Here is a 16,575-nt window from a genome sequence, read left to right on the forward strand (position 1 = left end):
GCGGCATTCTTAACTGCGTGGGTGCTGTGAGGGGAGGATTGGTGTCGAACAGGTCAGCTTTGCCGGGCGCAAGGCGACGCGTCAAGCAGCGTGGAAGGGTCGACACGGGACGGACGTTAATGAGAGACTGGTGAGCAAGGGAGTGCGGTGGGCAGGGGCAAAAAGACTGAACGAACCTCAAGCGGTTCTAGGAGAACCCAGCCACTTTGCATGTAGACTATATTGCAGTGGCGGTGCGACACCTGATACTCCCACTTATATAATCTAATTAGACACAACATTGCTGTTTTGATGTCAGTCTTAGACGAGGCATTTGAGGTGTTTTCCCCTCAATGAATAATTATTGAATACTGTAAAGTACTTGGTTATGGATGGTACGTTCTCATAACCCTTCACATCGCTGGGAGCTAATATAAATATCTCATAGACAGTATATATATGATAGCCACTTAGGTTTCAGTAAGCGAGAACGAGGGATCCTCCACGACTTAAAATGCCGTGGAAAGGTTGCAATTATCCCACTAGACACGCTCTAAGTCATTATCTCTCGGCCCTCGAAGCATCGCTGAAGATTGTCCGGGGAGGTCGAGCTCGAAGCACTCTTGGAAATCATAAACTCGTCGGCACGGCTAGCTATAACTGAGTATAAGAAGCACGGTAACAACGTTCCGACCATCTACTCCACAGAGTTCCACCCCCTTGATTTCGCAACAGACACCGTGGCCCTTAAGAAGGCCATTCGTCTTTTGGAAGATGCATGCCAACAGCTCTGTGCATCTTTGGCTCCCCCACAACATACTCTCGCCAACGTAAGTCATGTACATCAGCGCCAATATGTCACTCAATTAACGACTCATGGTTCGCCCAATGTTATGACTGGGCTTGTACCGGTGCTGCTATACGGAAAGGAATCGCAGACATCTTGGAGAAGTATCCGTCGGGTTTGCATATCAGGGAATTGTCCCAGACCGTCGGTCTAGAGAAAGGTAAACTTGCACGGATTCTCCGCGTCCTTGCATCCAAGAGATGTTTCATCGAAGGTAATCATGACCTACTTTGTATCTATCTATCGTCGTTCATTGGGTACTCATCTACTTAGTTGATACGGATGTGTTCGCCAGTAACCGCCTCTCCCTCATTATGAAGAGCTCGAACGATTGTGGTTGTCTTACCTGTATACATGCTCAAGATGTATCGCAGGGTACAGGCGTCCTTTACGAAACATTAACGGAGCCGGAGTATGCAATGTCATACGAGCCCGATAAGGCGCCTATGATCTACGTCTTAAAACGGAAAGGATTGAAGGGGAGCTTCTTTGGCTGGATGAAAGCAGATGTAAGTCGTTGATGCTATGGAAGCACCCGCTCATGAAGTTAACAGGCGAAAAGACGGGAGGTATGCGGTGATCTTTCTCTGTATTGAATCCTCAACGACGTGCTGCTTAGAATTACCACCATGCTATGATTGCTCTTGGACCTGTGATGGGTTCCTTGTCAATTCTCCACCGTGAGTGAAAGTTGTCTTTCAAGCATAATATCGTCAACCACCCCTCAGATTACCCTTGGAATGATGTCGCTACCGTCTGTGACGTTGGCGCCAGTGTCGGCTCTGTCTCTATCTCCCTTTCGAAAGCCCATCCGCACCTTAAAATCACTGACCAGGATTTACCTGAAGTTTTGGAGGCGGCCAGAAGCGTTCATAACCTCATTTAGAATTCCAGCCGAGTTCTCACCTCTTGCAGGTCTGGGAAAAGGAAGCATTTGAGGCCCTCCGAGAGAAACGGGTCGAGTTTCTCACTCTCGACTTCTCCAAAGAAGCTCCCGTACCAGGCAAAGATGTTTATTATGTAGGTTGATATCCACTTTGAAACGTGAGATACTTATTTCCACGGTGAAGCTTCGAAATATCATTCACGACTGGCCCGATGCTGAGGCTGCGGTTATCCTCCGTAACATTAGTAAAGCTATGGAACCTCACAGCCGCCTTCTCATTCGTATGTCGTTTCAACCTTGATGCGGCTGCCAACGCCAACGCAGCACTTCGCGACAGACGACTATGTTATTGCCGGTGCGAATCGTCGCCCAGATGAAGAACAACTGGGAATAGATATTGTCCGTCATCCGCCTGAGGTTCTATTGTTCGTTGAGCTGATTACTTGTCAAGGCTCCGGAACCGATGCTACCGAACTTCGGGGCGGGAAATAGCCGCAAGTATCAACAAGATCTGAATATGTGGATCCTTCATAATGCCAAAGAGCGAACAGTTGGTGATCAGATCACGCTGGCGTAAGAGACTGTCACCAGTCTTTTGACTTGTCTAATTCCCGGTTTCCTAGCTCCGCTTCCGGGTTAAGGCTGGCGAATGTCTACGACCTTGCTGGGACTGCGGTATTGGAGTTTAGGCTGGCATAGACATTGGGATCTTGATGGCGAACGGTTTGTGGGCGAAGATTTTCATCTTCGTGAATCACGAGTAACCAAGGAATCAATATGTCTAAACGCCTGCCATCATGAAGATGGAACCTCAACGGGTACAGGCATCGGTTGAATGAGACATAGCAAGCATTAAGCAGGATCGTTAGTGTGAATATGAGTATCGCCAAGGCACAAGCACAGAGACTCGCTTGAGGACCTGGTGAAACATCGTAACCATTACCGCCTGCAGCAGAGAGGGGTGCAATGTTATTACCGTACACTCCATTATTCTGCTCGTATCTCATTTAGAATGATGTACACAATCCAACACATCCCAATCACACTCGTGCCTTCGTGGAGTCGACAGCTCTGGCCTCGCCTGGCTGCATACTTCCACCTAACCCAAATACGTTGCTAAAGGAAGCGCGGAGTGCGTCATACGCCGCTTGATGAGGTGCGGGCTGTATCGAATTGATGGTATGGAGATTTATTAGTCCAGTAAGCGGCGAAAAGGAATACGTTGAGTCTCTGTAAGCTTGGTCATAACCACGGTGACGGGCATATTCACGAAGCATCAACGCACATCTGCCATTCACCTAGCCCGCCGCTGACACGTGTTGTGCCAAGAACCGTAAGTCCTATGAACAAACTTTTCTCTCGGGTGCTGCGTGAATGGCCAGCTGCATTGCTTTTAGGGGTCAGTGGAGGTATCTGTACGACTACTTTTCGAAGCTCGACTCGCAGATCGGAATAAAGCGTTTTCATTGTATGCCGGATGAAAACAGAGGATGCCAAGTAAAGAGGCAAGCCTATTTGAAAGCTCAAGACACACGGCGAAAAGAAGCTATCGTTGTGCAGCTCACCTTCTATCGACAAAGTCCTAGGGAAGGGCGAAGGAAGGGCAACAGGGGGAGTGTACGACAGCCGTATTTTTGGGCTGTAAATGTTCTCTACTTCTGTTTGTTCTGATGAAATATTGTAAACTAAGCCTGGTCCCCGTGTGGGATCGACGTTCGACACCAGACCAATTCGGAAGAAATCAGGGAGTGTTTGTTGTAGAACGTAGATCGCACGGCCTAGGAAGTGCCAAAGGCGAGTGCACGACAAGAAACTACACGTAGTATCTGAACGCATCCACAGAAACTCTTGACTGCAGCACACCTGTCCGGACGTCCCACTCCTGATCCGAGATCGCGCCGGGGTTACTCCGGTCGACGTCGTCGCCAGACGAAGGCGACGAAGAACTAGAATGTCGTACTCGTCCCTGACGAAAGACAGACAGGGTGGTTCGAGAATGACTGAATAGAAAAATGGGCGTGGACTTCGGGAACCGTCTTGTGGCAATCATGATGGATGATGTGCTTGCTCGAAGCCAGCGTTGAGCACAACAGGAATCCCGAAATGGTGCGAGCACAGCCACGACTTTATAGAACGAAGGTCAGCGCAAAGTTCTCCAGACCCTCCAGTTGCGTAGTTGCGCTCACTTTCACTACTACACCTCCTCTAGATATCCCTGTACAATCAGATGTTCTATGTCGGCTCTTCTGACCATGAATCTTTGACCCCTCTGAAAGTCGATACTTCCAAGTTCGGTTTGTATGACCCCACAATCTCTCACGACGCGTACCAGGACATGCAAATCCTTGGGTGGGTGGGTAATGCTGGCAGTTATATCCAGCTCGTTTGAGAATTCCGCACGATAATCCATGACCGATGCACTGTATTGGCGAAGGAAATCTACTTCATGTGGGGAGAGTTTGCTCCGAATGTCCTGATTGCTGAGGATGTGTGGAAGCGCGCCGCCCGCAACCCAGTACATATCGCGCAATCTATCCATGCGGTGCTTGTGGTACGCCAGCAGGCATCGCTTGTTTCGTACGATGGCAGTCTGGTAGATCAAGAGAGCAGGGCTGACCTCCTCTGCGCTCTCCGTCAACTTCTCGAGATCGCGTTGCTCCCTGATGACGGATCGAACCAGATTGTCGTTATACTTTAAGAGTGTATCAGAAAGCGTTGAGCGACGCGATTCGAGGACAAGTTGAGTGGCAAGATCTCCGAACTGACGCGTGTCTGTCATGGTCGTATGTATTTCTACCAGAACGTGACACGTTATCGCTCCGTGATGCTGTTACGTCAGGCGTCACGCCCGTGTCCTAGTATGTGATAATTGAAAGCTTGTGCCATCCATTATGGCGTCCCAAGATATCGAAAGTGCAACGACGGCTTTACAGTACGCAGGTCTCTTCTGGAATATGGCTCGCTGATCAATTGCATTCTGTAAAGGGTACAACCTGATAACAAGGCCCGCAGATATGACCGCCAGCTGCGGTGAGTCGTTTCAAATATTATGGCTGCTCCTGTCCTGAGAAGCTGTTGCCATCTAGCTTATGGGCTGCTACGGGACAAAGTGCTCTTGAATCATCCAGGGTTCTCGTTCTGTCTGGTTCTGCTACTTCCACTTCGATCCTGAAGAATCTTGTCCTCCCTGGGATCGGTCACTTCACTATCTTGGATCACGCCACAACCTCACACGCTGACGCAGGCAATAACTTCTTTTTAGAAGGATTTGAAAGTGTCGGGAAACCAAGAGCGTCTGAAGCAGTTAGGCTTCTTCGCGAACTCAATGATAGTGTCGACGGCCATGCGGACACTCGACATCTGAGGAGTGTCATTGAGTCGGACCCAGATTGGCTAGCTTCCTTCACAGTTGTTATCGCCCATAATCTAGATAGTCAAATTCTGGTGAAGCTGTCATCACTGTTATGGGAGCATCCATTGCATCCGACCCTCATCGTTGTTCGCTCCGCTGGATTTCTGGCTGAATTCTTTATTCAGGTGCATGAACATACTAGTATGTCTTTAACCTGACATTCTTGGTATTTCATCCCCTGATCATCCATTCACAGTCATCGAAAGCCATTCAGAAACTCTACCTTCTCTGAGAATCGACAAACCATTCCCTGCATTGAAGGAACATGCACTTTCTCTCGATCTCGCATCCATGGATCCGACAGAACATAGCCACATACCGTATGTCGTCATTCTTGTCCGTGTCTTGGAAGACTGGAAGAAATCGGTGAATCCACATCTCACTTCAGTTTCACTGAATACTAAAGCTACTGACGAAATAGCATGGTGGTAACCCTCCCAAGACGTACTCAGAACGGCAGGAGTTTAAGAAGAGTATCCTTGCGCTCAAAGTCAAGCCTGACGAGGAAAACTTTGATGAAGCAGAAGCACAAGCTTACCGCTGTTGGACTGAAACAACCGTAAGACAGTGTGACTGGGCTGGTTGTATTACTTACGTTGTTTTCTAGGTCCCCCCAGGAATTGCCTCGTTGTTTGATGACCCAGCCATTTCTCCTGAGGCTCTTAGCGAAAGTCCCTCATCGTTCTTTCATCTGCTCGCCGCCCTCAAGAAGTTTACGGAACAATCTGAAACCCATACCCTTCCCCTTACTTCCACATTACCTGACATGAAGGCTGACACAGCCAACTACATCCACTTGCAGAAGTTGTACAAGACACGGGCTGAGGAGGAAAAACACGCTTTTAGGAGCCATTTGCGTGCACCAGTGGATGACGCGACGATCAATCTGTTCGTGAAAAACGCGCATGCCCTTCACGTTATTAGGGGGGCTCGATGGGATACCCTCGATAACACAGTTCTTGGTATGTCTATTTTATTGCAGTGGCATATAGTCTCGAAAATACTTCTATGAACAGCCAACGCTTTAACTGAGAATCCGAAGGCAGCCTGCCTACATTTGTCTCTGTCAGCCTTGTCAGCGGTGAGGGAGCAAAGTCCTGGCTGGCCGATATCTGCGGAGGCTCTTCGGAAGCAGGTAAGAACCGTGGTTGGCGACGAAGTCGAACTCCCGGAGTGCCTAGATGATTTCGTTGGAGAGATGTAAGTGGTATGATCTATTATGAGAGAGTTTGACCCAGACGTCGTCCTCCCAGTATTCGAGCACCATCTGCAGAACTTCAGACGACAGCAGCTTTCCTTGGGGGAATAGTCGCTCAAGAGACCATAAAGATTATCACCAAGCAGTATGTTCCCGTGAGAGGATATTGTACGATCGATTTGATTGAGACATGGACCGCTGTTATTGGATCCTGACCGTGAAGGACTCCCAATACTTCGATCTTCCTGTAGACACATGCGTTCGCACCGGGTCAATGGGGTTACTGCTGGAATTCAGCGTGACTACTGGGTCACCCAGCACATCGACCGATAATTTGATCTTGCAACAACTCCTGTCCGTATCTGGTGTTATTCCTGCACCTCCTATGCAACATTGCTTTTCTTGATCATTCTTCCGCTATTAAGTTAGTGTGTACTGGCCGACTTTTGTTTGGCAGGCCCACATTTTGAGTTTGTTACTCAAAAATGTCGCCGCAGTCTTCATTGGGCGTTGCATATGATTGCTCAAAACCATCACGCACGAGGGCCTCCGCTGCCCTGGTCTAAGCATCTGGCTAGTTAGCATTTTTGAAGTAGTCCACCAGTTTATCAATGCAAATCCCTAGGACACGAAGCACCAACATGTTTGACTTCATTTCTTCTCAGCGCTCAGAACCAGACCGATACCTCACGCATGCCGTGTCGAACAAATTGTGATCGGGGATGCCTGTCGCATGGTGGAGTAAGCGCCGTACGACTTATTGACGAGCGCCAAGCGCTGAATTGTTCTTACAAGATCAATATTGCCGATCGAACACCGCCCGTTCGGCCTGAATTCCATTCGTACCTCAAAGCACCCTAGGTCAATTAGTGTATGTTAACGTTCTCTGCCTCCTTCCTCGTGCATGTGAATGTCGGGCTTGACCGTTGCAATTGACAGAGTCCTTTCCTTCAATTTTGCGACCATAGCATCGATGCCGCAGTCCCCGTCAAGTGACTACGTTAGTGCTCCCAGTGCCCCAAACCCCAATTCTTTTTTTGTTTTTTTGTGGTCGCGTGTGGTCGATCTGGGGCGTGTATTGAGTTTAGCTTCACAACAGCATGTAATTCTGATTACGTGCCTCATGTCTAGCTGTGTGTGGATCCTTACCTTCCGGGATTTTTAAATAGGGTAGAGTGAGGTTTCTTTACAGTAATTTCAACCGTTTCTTCTGTACAGCATCATGGATGATTCATTCATGGACGCCTCTCATGACAGTGACAGCGAAGAAGTACGTGTGTATGGCCCTCGGAACAAAGGGAAGAGAAAGGCGGATGGTGTGTAAATGCCATACTACTAACTCAAGCGACCTCGCCGTTGCTCACTGCTTCCATAGAGTCTTTGTCTTTCTACATGTCTACTGGGGAATCTGGTAGCTCTGGTTTTGTAACCGATGTCGGTGGTTACAACCTTTCTCATATCACCTCCATGGCTCTGGATGGTCCAAGTATCATGCAGACTACAGAGATTGACTCTGGGTCAACCGTGTCGATGGCTGTCTCGGCCGTATACGTGGACAATGCCTCATCGAGTGATGACGATTCAGTGTATGAGAGCTTGTTCGAGTCAGCAGCTGATCAAGATGTGAAGTCGACAGCAGTGATGAATGACGACGTGGGTGGTTTCTCTCTATCGATGGCAGAGTACTAACAAGTCCTTCTAAGATGGACGTCGATGATTACCACCTTGATCTGGCTTCCTCTGTCAGAGGATTGTACAGGATCCTTGATCTCATTACCGAACAAGGCAGCGGTGGGCTAGGTAACGATTTTGCTTCCTATTACCGACTCCAGCCTTATGCTTCCCTCAGTCGACAAGATCATTATCTCTCAAAATTCGTTGAAAGCTTTCATTAATCTCGTGTGCCCTGGCGCATATGCATCTATAACAAAGGTTGACTTCAAGGCGTTGGATAATTATATCATGAAACCCGTAGGTGTGTATGGAAGCAAAGAAGAGATCGTGCGATTCTTTTCAGAGCTTCGGGTCGTTGACGACGCTTTGTATGTTATTTGCCCAGTGCTGCCTATCAATCGCTCTTGACCCTTTGCCTTCCTTAGGGCTGGACAACTGCTTGCGGATTCAAACAGCTCTGGACCGACGAAGCCTACTCTTCGATCAGGTCTATGTCTTCTCTGACCAACAGAACCGTATGGTCAAACGGAACAAATCTTTGTTGTATGCTAGACTCAGGAAAACACGTGGGATGACTCTGCACCCTCCCAAGTCCGCCGGAATGGTGTGACCTTCATGAGGCGTGTTTATGTCGTAGAAGTGCTCCTTCGTCTGTGCTCACGATTCACAGATACCTCACAAAGATGTGTGACCAGGTTGTTGCGTTAATTTCTGCCGTGCACGCGCAGACTATTGTATGGAATGACGGAGACGGGGATGGGGATGACAACGATGCCAGAACCGAAGATGACGAAGGAGGTAGGATCATTAACTGTATCGTGGACAGAACGACAGAACAGGAAGAGTCTGTGCAAGTACGAGAATGCTTTAAGGTACTCAATTCTTTTCATGCACCTTCATATTCTTGGGCTCAAGGATGTTCGGGGAAGGTTATATCCGGGTACATCAGCTATTGGGACTCGGCATCAGAGGCGTCTGCGGAGCAGGGTCCGCCGGAGCCTTTTTTGCTCTTTGGGGAGACTGCACAAGGTTTCATGACCGTACAGTATCTAGCGGCTGGACGTGTATCTGATCTTTTCAAGGCGAGGCACTTCACAATTCTGCAGCTGGAAGGTTACCTGTAAGTATCTGTTCGACTATGCCGACAGCAGTCTTGATGGCACCAATTGCCTTTAGCATGTCCGATCGTCTTTGCCTGAGTGAATCCCTGGATGATCGTGCATTGAATATACTAGTCTGAAACGGTTTGAAGATGCGTTTTCCGGAGGAGTGTGCCAATTGGACACTCGAGTCCAACGCCGTTGGCGCTCAATACAAGAAAATGAAAACGGATGAATTGGCAAAAATGAAGGCTACTCTCGACAAAGAAGAAAGTTAACCTCAGCAATCCACGATGCTGTCACGGATAAAGTCTTGAGCTTGTATCCGTAAGTTATTTCAATCTCGGGTATGATTAATTCATTCATAACCAGCTTAATGTAGCTTCCTCGAACGGGCATCATTCCCCCATCCCGGAGTGGATCAATCAACCCCTTCACGTGAGGTTCAATACCGCAAGCATGAAAAGTATTATCTTACTATATCTTCCAGTGTCCTTCCGAGAAATCGCTGCGCTTTATCCCAACGTGGATGAAATTTTTCGGCGAAACATCAAACCGGTGGAAACAATCTCTAACCCCAAGTTCCGGGACATCAAGGATCAATTATGCCTATTGGTTGAATTTAGTTCTCGTGTGGGCGAAATCAGTGAAAGCCATCGCCATGCGATTGCGAAAGCTGCTACGGAAGAGGGATTCAAAGCAGCTCAAAATGCCATGAGGGACGCCTTCAAAGGCTCAAGTACTACCCATACCACCCAGCTCTCCGATAACTACTCTGCTCCAGCCATCTATAATCCAAGAGAAGGCAAGGTTCACTTCGTGCGACGTGCCGTTCGCTTCGTTGCCTCAGTCTTCTTTAGTCCAAGCGAAGATAAAACTCCCTTTACGGACCATGTTCTTCGGGAAGCTCTTGGCAACGCGAACGATATCTCGGATAGCCAGTCCTTAAAGGAGGTTGTCAACGCAGAAGTGATCCAAGAGGATCCAGAACTGACAAGTTTGGTGCAGGAAGCATATTCTCATGTGCAGCCGTCCTTGGCCACTACGATACCTGGTGTCGTGAAGAAGCTCGTCGGGTTAGTCAGACACACTCAGGAGGAGACGATGAAGGAAAGAACTAAAGCTGATACTGAGAGCCGAGAGGAGCAAGAGAAGCGCAGGCTTAGACTACAGTTGATCCGTTGCGTCAATAATTCGACGCGCAAAACCAAGCGACCGTAAGTTTCGAGGCTTTTAGGTGTCCACTGAGATGACCGTCCATCAGACACACATTCTTTATAGAATCAGTCGAGGAGAGTAAATCGTAACACCCGTACAATCCTTCGTCACAATGCAAAGTCTCCGGTGCTCGAGAGACCCAAGAAGATCCTATGACATGTTTTACGGTTCATACCATGAGCCTCATGGAGCAAGACAAACATGACTTGCAGCTGGACCCATCCATCATTCCTTCTCCCCGTTTTCGCTTCGAGTATAAATTTAGGTTAGCCCAAGGTTATTCCGTTTTGTATGTATCCTTCTGTCTCTTCAAAGTGCTGTAAGATTTACCCATTTCTAGGCGTGCGCAGTTACTCGAGGGAGAGAAGTTACTGCTTATTGTCTCGGACCGTGTTGGCAATGTGATGGTTTATCTTGATCACCTAACCGTCATCGATGCAGCGATCGGGCGAGGGCGCGGAAAAAGTTTGAATCGCGAGAAGATCGGACAAGATTTCGTGCTAGCATTCGATGAGTCCAAGCGAATGCTGAGCGTCGTCTCTTCCGACAAGGTTCGTAGTCTGTCGACTTCGGGTTTGACAGTATGTCTCATGCGCGATTGTTGACCTTAGCTATTACTCCACATCTTCGTGTACGACGACGCACGAGGCTTCCAAGCCCTCGGAAGTTCTATCAACTTGACCGCGTGGTACAACGAAGGGACATCCATTCGTCACGCATGCTTTGTCAGTGGCAGTGAAGAGCTCCTGTTAGTAGACTCTCTTGCCCAGGCTAGGATATACTCTCTAGTTACGATGCAGTTTCGGTCAGTCGAATAACGGCCCTCTGCGAACCAACGCTTATTGATCTGTATAGACTCGCGACTCTCAACCTCTACCACGTCCCGTCGAATGTATACTCTACACCCGATGGATCGTGCCTACTAATTTCCTATGACCATGGAGCTGGCCATGCGCTAACCGCGTACCATTGGACTTCCTTTGGCTCGACGGAGGGCATTGAGCTTAACATCCCCGACCTTCCGATTGGCAAACCGTTCGTGGTCACATCACTAATCTCCACGACAGCTGTTCATCTTTTGTGGCTTGACTTTTCCACTCATCGATGCCAATCCTATGCTTTGGACATCACCCGTCGCATTACCGAGTTCATGTTCCGAGAGAAGGTTGGTCGCAGCTGGTCTAAACGAGCGGAAAAAATAACAGCACACAATTGCCTGGTGGATTGTCATTCGGAAGTCTGGATTCGTTTCCCAGTCCTTGCTGCGGTGCAACGGGAGACTATTTCCTCCGCCAGTCTTAGGAGTCAGAGAACTCTGGTCTTTGTCACTGACCGTAATTTCCAAATGTTTGCACAGCACTTCTCCGACATGATCTACAGTTTCGAGCACATCAGTAAGAAGCCTACTAGCGATATCCTCAAATCTATTAAGGTGTCAGCTGCGGCATTTTCTGTTTTTGCGCAAGAGTTGTGCGGCACCACGCCATGGAACGTTTCACAATATAGGGCAGGCGAATGGATTGTCGATTTCCTGTGTTTGATCCCAATTCACATTGCGTTAACGAAAGAAAATCGTTTTATCCCGCTCAAAGATGGTGTATATTCCACAGAGCTGGAAAGGTCACTTTTGGGAGCCGAAGTGAGCCGCATCGTAGACAGTATCTCCTTCGGGTGGTACGAGTCGCTCTTTCAGTCCTACATGGCGACCAAGGTAATACTTATTCGATGACGCCGGGTCCTGCTTACAACTTGTCAGCCTGTTCGAGTGGTGTCGTCCATAGGAGAACAATCTGTTGGGAAGAGCTATACTCTCAATCATCTCGTGGATACCTCTTTTGCGGGATCGGCGATGCGTACGACTGAGGGAGTCTGGATGTCTATCACGCCAACCGAGAAGGAGCTCATCGTAGCCCTAGATTTCGAGGGTTTGTCAACTGGCATTCATTCGTTGAACCTTCTCAGTACCCATCTCTTTTCAGGTGTCCACAGTATCGAACGGTCCGCCCAAGAAGATATGCTGCTCGTACTTTTTAACACTGCAATCTCGAATTTGGTGAGCCTGTGCCCGCAGCAAAAGGAAAAAACAGCAAACGAAAATGACATGTCTCTAGGTCCTTTTCCGCAATAACTTTGCATTCAGTCGTGATATCGCAGGACTGTTCCAGTCCTTCCAGTCTAGTGCTACTGTTCTAGACCCCGCAGCAAGCCCGTCACTATTCCAATCGACTTTGGTCATCATTATCAACGTACAGCACGCTGAGGACGCTTGGATATCAATACCTGATGATCAGTTTTAGGATGTCGTTGAGCCAGACAGGACGGAAGTAGCGGGGGAGTTAGTTCACTTCAAAGTTATTGAATTCCCCTGACTAACAAGTTGTCAGATTCACCCTCAAGTTCCAACGAATTGTACAAGACGAGCAAGAAGCGAACTTTATCACTCGACTTCATGCAGGAAAACCGGCGATCATTCCCTGGTGCGCATTACAAACGGACTTCTGGGGGACGCAGTCTTATTCCTCACAGGCCTGTCATAGAGTCTAAGGAATTCTACAAACTATTCCCAATGCTAAAGAGGCGTTTGGACCAACAAGTTGTAACGCATCATGCTGCAGGCGAATTCCTTCACGAGGTGAAAACGTTGATGGCGAAGCTCAAGGTTCGTATAAGTACTTGTAGTATGTCTACTTTTAATCAATACTGCATCAGGCCAATGATTGGGGGGCAATGTCGCGTGCGTTCCTGTATGTACTGGTGACTTAGCACCACTCACTTTCTTCCAGAGACGATGGCGTCTCATCGAGCACAACCCTTGTCGTCGCTGTTGCCGAATGCATTGGCTTTTGGCTTCCAGGAGGTTCCCGAACGAGAGCCGTTGAAGGTAGCCCCTATTTACCTCTGTCTTGCACAATCTAATTGTCCATAGAACCTTGACACCGACATGCCTGTGGAGCTGCCTGATACTGAATCACATTTATTCCTCGCAGTTGGAATGGCCCCGCAGTCAGAGCTTCGTGAGCAAGCGTTGGCAATCCTTCAGAGTTCCTGGGAGCGTTATCGCGACCGTCAACACATTCCTGATTCAGAGTGGGTGGAAGCCCTGTCCCAATACCTCGAGGGCGTGGTTAATTTACGAACCAATCATGTGAAAGAGTGGCTTTCCCAGAATTTGTCGCGTTTCCAGACAGGACACGCAAGCATCGAGGAACTTCGACGGAATTTTGAAGGCGCCACCGTCGATCTGAAGAGTAATGTGCAGCATTGCAAGTTGCACTGCGCAAACTGTCAACTGTTGTGCATCCAGAGTCGCTTCCACGGCGGCCCTCATGCTTGTCAAACTGATCACCTGTGCATTCACGAATGCTATTTTTGTCGAGAGACTAGTCGCGAACTCCGAGAGTGTAACATGGCTGCCGGACACTCAGGGAAACATATGTAAGCATTTACTTTCACCAAGTTGTCACAGTGGCGCATATTCAGTACTACACAGATGTGTTGTGAATGCTCACCTATGTGGCAAACCCTGCAAGTTCAATGGCAGGTTCGGATGTCTTCACGAGTTTATTAAAGTAAGGTTGCTCTCCTCATGCCACTGTGACTTGCAACTCAGATATCGTAGGTTACCGGTCACCATGACGAACATCTGTGTGCCACCTCGGTGCACGCTTGCGGAAAGGTGAATCCGTCGCTTTGGTCGTATGCATATATGCTGATTTAGCATGTCACAGCCATGTAGCTTATCTGGCCTTAAACTTGCTGACGGATCAGATTATTCGTGCCCCGGTTTATGCAGAATCCCGAGGTAAGTCAACCCAGGGTACTTGCATCCTGTAAGCTGATAGACCAATAATGATGTTAATCATTCCCGTCATGAATGCGAAGCTCGCCTCTGCTCGCTCACCTGTCAACTATGCAAACGACTATGTTCTGATCAGGATCACATGCATGGTTTAAAAGATGGGGAAGTTCACCTTTGTGGATGAGTTGACTCCTACATTTTTCAACGATTGGCACAAGCTGACACAGCCTATCGTTGGACAGGCAAGAGTATCTCTGCACAGCTATGTGTTTCGCGCAGGGCATATGTGAGATCGAAACGGCACCGCATTCGATCGAAGCAACCTTCACGGGCAGGCACGAAACCTTCCAGTATACGAAGGTAGGCAACTCCACACGTGGAGCCGAAGCTTTGCTAACTCACCGACGACCTACTTATGCAGTACTCGCAAGGTCAGTTACGTAGTCGTACTGAAATACATTCAACTTACGTGGTGCAGTGGCAAAACGACTGAAGTGTATCAAGCCAATCCCCCCCGGTGCAACGAAACACGATGGTTCTCATAATCACAGTCTCGATCAGAAGGTCATTCACTTTTGCGAGGCCAGGTCAGTCGTGTGATGGTCGTTCTACGGATTCTGGCTCCGATTAATTCTGCTCAATTCGGCAGGTGCGAAAATTGCGGGTATTTCTGTACGTTACCACTGGGTATGATCAGTTTACACTTCCTTCCCTTGCTACTTCCTGATAGGCGGTGTACAGGCCACCCTCAGCAAGAGCACGAAACACGCCACTGGCTCTATGTCTCGTACACAATGGACCATAGATGGAACTGACGATGCTGAAGTTCTGGAAATTGAAGGGAGAAGGTTCTCTACCAACGATGAGGGTGCTCCAATGATGTGCAATCTTGTGTGCCAGGCAATGGGTCGTCACGTGCATATTGACTATTGTCGCACTGAGGAAGCAGCCTGCGTTGGCAACGACGAGATTCAGCACATCACAAAACACCTGCTACCTCACCCTGACAGGCCTAAGGACTACGTTACCCACAACTTGCACTGGAAAAGAAGTGGTAAGTACGCGCACTGGAAACGCGTTACAACTGTTGGTGTAATACTTCCAAGGTTTCAAGGATCCGTATTCGAAAGAAGAACAAGCAGTATTTGCAAAATGGTAGGTTGCTCAGGTAGCCGAGCAGCATCGAATGCTAACTTTCTGCGGCGATGCTATGTGCAGTGGTAAGCGGTATGGATGTGGTACCTTGGGATCCTTCTCTTGACCAGGAAACAGGCCTAGAACACGCTGGCGACGCTGGGAATCTTGCTCAACCTTCCTATTGTACATTGCCGATGTTCCATCCACCAGCAGATCTGAGTGCTGGTACCCCAGCTATGGGATACATATCCAATGACGGTCATCATTTTGCTTGTCGTAATCCTGTCGTGATGCAGCAAGCATTTCATGTGTAGGTATCTACGTAGTTCTTGCATGACCCGAACTGACTGGCTTGCAAGGATATTTGTTGCAGACCGGTGGGAATGGTACTCATGCCTCGGCTTCACCCTCACGCTGACTCCCATTTCAGGTCTAGTTCTATGTTGTATAATGATCGACTGACCGTTGCAAAACACTCCCGCCTCGGCCAGAATTTGTGCTTGTTCGGACAACAGATTTGGCGCAGTTCTCTCCTCACTGTTTAGTTTCTGGTCAGCCCGCGCAGCCGCCGTCGGATCAGGCGACAGTGCAGCCCGCAGAGACGCCTATAGTATTATCCTGTTCAATCATGGCGCCCTGACTGTCATCGAAAATGATTTGACAAGCAATCCAGACCAACTGCTTGATATGCTCTTGTCTCATCAGGCGGGTATTGGGACCAACTTCACAGCGGCGGTTATTGCTGCTCAAGATGTCATGGAGCGAAATTGGAGCACGGAGAGGCAAAGGAACAGTCTTCGGTCCGACTCCAACTAATCTACGAATGTGTCGCTTCTCAGGTCTCCTGTCATCATCTTTCTTTCGGATGGAGAGAGCTGGATTGCAGACCAAACTATGCAAGATTTGTGTGGGTCATCCGTTCACCTTGGGTGCGAGCCGAAGTCTTCGAAGTTCTTCATCTCTTCATTTCTGATGTCACCTCGCAGAAAGGCCGTGTCTTTCCATGCGGTATCATTTGGTCCAGATACGTCTTCGGAATACCTACGCAGAATGGCAGAAATAGCGATAGACGCTCAGAATAACGCTCCGAGAGACCCATTCGCACCGGCCGCTGCTACAGTCATGTCGTCATACAACCAAGCTCTGGACTCGGTACATGGTTTCACGATTGCCAGTGTCCTTCGCTGACAAATCCTATTAGGTTCAACTTGCGGAGACCTTCCTTGGAATTGCGGAGTCGCTGAGGAAACCGAGAGGGGCATAGATGCATTAAGTTATCTCGCGGCCCCTCCGCGACGAGGTCTCTGTTCTACGAGTTGTACTTT

The 16,575-nt window shown here is 48.6% G+C and overlaps 5 protein-coding genes across 5 annotated transcripts; 3 read left to right on the forward strand and 2 right to left on the reverse strand.

Annotated features, from left to right (window-relative positions):
* Positions 1 to 572: 572 nt before the first annotated feature.
* F5J12DRAFT_944687 (S-adenosyl-L-methionine-dependent methyltransferase) lies at positions 573 to 2,849 on the forward strand (the record flags this gene model as incomplete). Its single annotated transcript, XM_051749725.1, is given in 10 exon segments — positions 573 to 813; positions 828 to 1,040; positions 1,100 to 1,335; positions 1,446 to 1,506; positions 1,555 to 1,694; positions 1,742 to 1,846; positions 1,897 to 1,993; positions 2,050 to 2,111; positions 2,164 to 2,285; positions 2,336 to 2,849. Coding segments are annotated over 10 exon segments (1,353 nt in total), but the record flags the coding sequence as incomplete, so codon positions are not given.
* F5J12DRAFT_175901 (uncharacterized protein) lies at positions 2,650 to 3,991 on the reverse strand. Its single transcript, XM_051738234.1, has 5 exons — positions 3,899 to 3,991; positions 3,576 to 3,836; positions 3,278 to 3,490; positions 2,998 to 3,223; positions 2,650 to 2,942 (listed from the first exon to the last, which is right to left on the reverse strand). The coding sequence occupies exons 2-5, from the start codon at positions 3,760 to 3,762 to the stop codon at positions 2,753 to 2,755; spliced, it is 816 nt and encodes a 271-aa protein (XP_051604567.1). The 5' UTR covers positions 3,763 to 3,836; positions 3,899 to 3,991; the 3' UTR covers positions 2,650 to 2,752.
* F5J12DRAFT_175908 (uncharacterized protein) lies at positions 3,514 to 4,507 on the reverse strand. The gene is made up of 3 exons (XM_051738235.1): positions 3,899 to 4,507; positions 3,576 to 3,836; positions 3,514 to 3,525 (listed from the first exon to the last, which is right to left on the reverse strand). The coding sequence occupies exon 1, from the start codon at positions 4,489 to 4,491 to the stop codon at positions 3,907 to 3,909; it is 585 nt and encodes a 194-aa protein (XP_051604568.1). The 5' UTR covers positions 4,492 to 4,507; the 3' UTR covers positions 3,514 to 3,525; positions 3,576 to 3,836; positions 3,899 to 3,906.
* Positions 4,508 to 4,575: 68 nt separating this feature from the next.
* On the forward strand, positions 4,576 to 6,731 carry F5J12DRAFT_795115 (uncharacterized protein). Its single transcript, XM_051744053.1, has 8 exons — positions 4,576 to 4,644; positions 4,698 to 4,742; positions 4,799 to 5,265; positions 5,321 to 5,490; positions 5,546 to 5,683; positions 5,732 to 6,086; positions 6,141 to 6,324; positions 6,378 to 6,731. The coding sequence occupies exons 1-8, from the start codon at positions 4,604 to 4,606 to the stop codon at positions 6,535 to 6,537; spliced, it is 1,560 nt and encodes a 519-aa protein (XP_051604569.1). The 5' UTR covers positions 4,576 to 4,603; the 3' UTR covers positions 6,538 to 6,731.
* An 813-nt stretch (positions 6,732 to 7,544) lies between these two features.
* Positions 7,545 to 16,514, forward strand: F5J12DRAFT_779054 (uncharacterized protein; the record flags this gene model as incomplete). Its single annotated transcript, XM_051742348.1, has 37 exons — positions 7,545 to 7,638; positions 7,698 to 7,975; positions 8,026 to 8,122; positions 8,172 to 8,297; positions 8,422 to 8,539; positions 8,667 to 8,794; positions 8,912 to 9,116; positions 9,479 to 9,534; positions 9,587 to 10,313; positions 10,361 to 10,392; positions 10,435 to 10,579; positions 10,655 to 10,865; positions 10,926 to 11,119; positions 11,170 to 12,025; positions 12,071 to 12,239; positions 12,294 to 12,367; positions 12,426 to 12,560; positions 12,612 to 12,649; positions 12,699 to 12,791; positions 12,826 to 12,973; positions 13,024 to 13,048; positions 13,098 to 13,195; positions 13,241 to 13,567; positions 13,694 to 13,749; positions 13,934 to 13,990; positions 14,051 to 14,116; positions 14,341 to 14,473; positions 14,535 to 14,544; positions 14,592 to 14,700; positions 14,763 to 14,785; positions 14,844 to 15,171; positions 15,228 to 15,268; positions 15,332 to 15,560; positions 15,766 to 16,050; positions 16,090 to 16,179; positions 16,237 to 16,402; positions 16,452 to 16,514. 37 exons carry the CDS (start codon positions 7,545 to 7,547, stop codon positions 16,512 to 16,514), a joined length of 6,030 nt encoding a protein of 2,009 aa, XP_051604570.1.
* Positions 16,515 to 16,575: the final 61 nt, after the last annotated feature.

Source organism: Pisolithus orientalis, assembly GCF_024613125.1.
Source record: "Pisolithus orientalis strain OTSU chromosome Unknown F5J12scaffold_2, whole genome shotgun sequence".
In the NCBI taxonomy this organism is placed as follows: domain Eukaryota; kingdom Fungi; phylum Basidiomycota; class Agaricomycetes; order Boletales; family Pisolithaceae; genus Pisolithus; species Pisolithus orientalis.

What these genes read in the sequence shown, in the direction of transcription:
- F5J12DRAFT_795115 (XM_051744053.1), top strand. Translation starts at nt 4,604, where the DNA reads ATGGCGTCCCAAGATATCGAAAGTGCAACGACGGCTTTACA. An exon ending in AGTGCAACGACGGCTTTACA is followed by an intron (nt 4,645 to 4,697) that starts GTACGCAGGTCT and finishes CATTCTGTAAAG; the next exon opens with GGTACAACCTGATAACAAGG. An exon ending in TGGAAGACTGGAAGAAATCG is followed by an intron (nt 5,491 to 5,545) that starts GTGAATCCACAT and finishes CTGACGAAATAG; the next exon opens with CATGGTGGTAACCCTCCCAA.
- F5J12DRAFT_175901 (XM_051738234.1), bottom strand. Translation starts at nt 3,762, where the DNA reads ATGATTGCCACAAGACGGTTCCCGAAGTCCACGCCCATTTTTCTATTC. An exon ending in GGAGTGGGACGTCCGGACAG is followed by an intron (nt 3,491 to 3,575) that starts GTGTGCTGCAGT and finishes GGCACTTCCTAG; the next exon opens with GCCGTGCGATCTACGTTCTA. An exon ending in TAGGACTTTGTCGATAGAAG is followed by an intron (nt 3,224 to 3,277) that starts GTGAGCTGCACA and finishes GCTTTCAAATAG; the next exon opens with GCTTGCCTCTTTACTTGGCA.
- F5J12DRAFT_175908 (XM_051738235.1), bottom strand. Translation starts at nt 4,491, where the DNA reads ATGACAGACACGCGTCAGTTCGGAGATCTTGCCACTCAACTTGTCCTC.